Source organism: Uranotaenia lowii, chromosome 1 (genome assembly GCF_029784155.1).
Source record: "Uranotaenia lowii strain MFRU-FL chromosome 1, ASM2978415v1, whole genome shotgun sequence".
NCBI classification, from domain to species: domain Eukaryota; kingdom Metazoa; phylum Arthropoda; class Insecta; order Diptera; family Culicidae; genus Uranotaenia; species Uranotaenia lowii.
Window position 1 is genome coordinate 43,331,901 of NC_073691.1, and position 3,789 is coordinate 43,335,689.

Below are 3,789 nucleotides of genomic sequence, written 5' to 3' on the forward strand. Positions count from 1 at the left end.
GATATTTCACCAGAAATTAAGAATAAACTCCTGAACTGCAACAATAAATTCGCCTACGTCAGTATTGTGTCAGAAATTCGTCAGTTTTGGACAAATTTGGTCCAAGTTGGTCAGATATTTTGGAAATTGGAAATTGGTTTCTCGTTTTCCCCAATTTGGGTTGAATCGCTGCTTTATCAGCTCTGAAGCTTCAGAGTTATTGAAATTTAAGTAGTAGTGAACAAAGTTTCCAGTCAGAATGGCGAAAAATGTTCAGTTAAAGTTGTTGCAGAAGAGAGAGAGGCAAATAGTGCTTCTCATGGACAGTGTGGACCGATTCGTGCAGAATTATAATCCAGAACGAGATGAGTGTCAGATAAGTTCTAGGCTTGAGGCCTTAGAACCTGTGTTCAATGAATTTCAAGAGGTGCGTAGCAAAATTGAAACGATTGTGTTAGAAAGTGAGGAGAAAAAAGGCAAGGAGCTCTACGGTGACGCCAAAGATGAAGCTGAAGCCCAACGTGAGGAAGAAAACGACATGCTGCTACTGAGTTTCCAAGAACGTTTCTTCCAGTTGAAGGGTGCGCTGTCGAATCTTCAACACAAACATGAACAAGCTCCAAACGACAACTCCTCTCACCATCAAGGACATGCGAACATGGGTTCGAGAGTTAAGCTGCCAGAAATTCGATTGCCCAGTTTTAGTGGAAAACTTCGCGAATGGGTCTCATTCCGCGATAGTTTTCAAAGTTTGATCCACAACAACGGACAACTCGCCCCCATGGAGAAGTTCTCCTATCTCAGGTCATCGTTAAGCGGCGAAGCACTCGAAGAAGTTCTCTCTATCGAACTCTCAGACGTCAATTACACTGTCGCCTGGGAGATTCTGACAGCGCGCTATGAGAACAAGAAGCTGATTGTGAAGGCGTACCTAGACGCATTGTTTTCGCTTGAACCGATCCGGAAAGAAAGTTTTGAGAGCATCAACAATCTCATTAGTGAGTTCGAGAAGAACTTGTTGATGCTGCAGAAGGTTGGCGAGGACACCGATGGTTGGAGCACCATTCTAGCGCACATGCTTTACACGCGACTGGACTCTGTCACTTTAAGAAGCTGGGAAACACAACACAACTGTAAAGAAGTACCCAAATACGAGGACATGAGGAAGTTTCTGCGCAACTACTGCTCCGTTCTTCAGTCAGTTGCCCCAACGAAAGAACCCCGCTACAACACACCAGATCATCATCAGCCAAGAACCCAATCAGCAAGCTACACAACGTTTAAGTCCTCAAACCAGTGTCCATTTTGTAGTGAAACGTGGCACTCACCGTTTCACTGCCAGAGATTCCTTCGATTGAAGATATCAGAACGTGTTGAAGCCGCCAATCGAAGTCGAGTTTGCAGAAATTGCCTGCAGCCTGGTCATTTTGCGACGAACTGCACTCGTAGCAGTTGTCGGTTGTGTCAACAAAAGCATCACACTATGTTGCATGCTACGCGATCCTCCGTTCCAAATCCGTCAATATCGAGACTCAGTCAACTGTCAAACGCACAACCTATTAATCAAGAAAGCACCCATATTTATCCACAGCAAGCATATCAACAGCAAAGACAACAAACCATGCCAATAGTTACGGAAACACACACTCAACCACAACATGCAACACACAATTCACCAAACACAACCACACAAATCAATTCACCTATGCCAAGCACAAGCCAAAGTTACGTAGCATTACCTGTTAAGCCTGCATCAAATACTCTGCTCCCTACCGCTCTTGTCAAGATCAAAGACCGCTACGGTAACGCTCTGATTGCAAGAGCCCTGCTGGACTCTTGTTCGCAACATTGTCTGATGACAGAAGAGTTTTCGAGAAAGCTGAAGCTCGAAGAAACACCCACGTTTTTGTCAGTTCAGGGTATTGGGTCATCTGAGTCAGTGTCAACGAAGACCATACACGCTGAAGTCTGCTCACGTGCACCAAAAATCTCCAAATTCCAAGAAACCATACAGTTTTTCGTGTTGCCTAAACTAACCCCACATTTACCATCGACATCGTTTGATCCTCCGTCCATGTCACTCCCAGATTCCGCCTTGCTAGCCGATCCTTACTTCTACGAGTCAAGGCGGATCGATATTGTCATTGGTGCCGAGTACTACTTGGAGTTGTTGAAGAATAAGGGAAGAAAGGTCACGAAGAATGGTCCCACGCTTCACAATTCGGTTTTTGGTTGGATTGTGTCAGGTCGAGTGGTCGAATCTCCGCAAAAAGTTTCCCATACCCCAGTCTGTTCGTCAAGCACTTACAGAAGCAGCTCACATGGCTCTAGAAGCTGGAAATATGTCGCGTTGAGACCGCAAACTGAATTGAAAAACCCACAGTCAGAAACGAAGAAGTACGGTTTGTCACTACCCTCCCAAAGAATGAGTCAGTCGAATGAATATGAACAAAAAGTCAGATTGCGTCAGATATTCTCAGGATCAAGCTCTTGTCTGAAGTAATGAAATCAGTAGGAATTAGGTTAAGAAAGTCGTATCGATTGAGTCAGAAACTCTTACTGAGAAACCGATGGAATTTCCCTATCTTATCTCGTATTGCTTGACAAAACAATTACCTAGTCATGCATGTTAAGCTGCGACTATTTTGAATATGCTCAATTTCCTCAAGCCTTTTAGTGAAGCCCAATTTATTCAAAACCCACATCGGTTAAGGTTGCTCTGCATTATCTGTTGTTGTAAGGGAGCATGAAGTTTCCAACGGAATGCTTACATGTTAAAGTTAAGTCCGCATAAGCATTACAAGTCATATTGATTGAAGTTTCCTCCTGCCGCCTTAAGTATCATATAGCTTGAAGAATCATACACTCTTGAGAATCTTATCATTTGAAAAACTACCTCATACCGCATGAAGCATAACATCGCTTTAAGAATCTTCGAGATTGACATATCAGTCGCATTTTAAAAGAAGTAGAACTAATCCCTCAGGCCTGAACCGTACGCCTAAAATATTGGCGAGCTTTGTTAAAGGATGGAGGTCCCTGAAGATGGGATGTTAAGGGATGTCATCACTCTACCAAAAATCATCAGACGTCGTAACGAGCGTAGGCGGAAGCCATGTGCTTCCGCAACCAGGGAAGTCTCTGTTTATTTTAGCGGCTTTCATAATATTAAGCACTCTTCTTATGCATTCAGGAATCCCTCCATCGGTCGATGGAGGTTCAACACCAAACACCCACGAAGCCATCGATCAGCACCAAGACGAGCATACCCACGTCCGTGTGCCAGGTCCATATGCTAGCAGAAGGCCGTTAGTCCGTTGGTGCAGCGCCCGTGAGCAACAAATCTAGCTGCGTGTCGACAGCTTCACACAGCCACACAGCTGCAGTCGACAGCCACACAACATGAGAAACAGCAGCCAGCTAGACCCATTGCACTCATCTCCTGGCCTTCCCCGGTTCGTGTCCACTTAAGAAGGCTCTGGGGGTCCATATGCTGATCCGTCTGTGTGCTGCCAACCTTCAGCTTGCTTTCGTCACCTCACACCACTTGAGCCAGCCGACATACCTGTGCGCAATTTGTGCCCACAAACCAGATCCAGTTGCATCGCTTCTCAAGAGACCCAACCGCAGCAATGCAGCTGATTCAGAGCGACGTTGGTCGTTTCAGGTCCACCACAGACTAGCAAGGCAATAGATCTAGTCTCAACCAAGTTGAGGCCAGCCGCTTATAATTCGAATCCATGCAGCTCATCTGATGCTGTCTATGATACAGCGACCCAACCATAGCCAATCTGCAGCAAAACCTACGGT

The 3,789-nt window shown here is 45.3% G+C and overlaps 1 protein-coding gene across 1 annotated transcript; it reads left to right on the forward strand.

Moving 5' to 3' along the window:
- Nucleotides 1–238: 238 nt before the first annotated feature.
- On the forward strand, nucleotides 239–3,327 carry LOC129759571 (uncharacterized). The gene is made up of 2 exons (XM_055757049.1): nucleotides 239–2,381; nucleotides 3,173–3,327. Exons 1-2 carry the CDS (start codon nucleotides 239–241, stop codon nucleotides 3,325–3,327), a joined length of 2,298 nt encoding a protein of 765 aa, XP_055613024.1.
- Nucleotides 3,328–3,789: the final 462 nt, after the last annotated feature.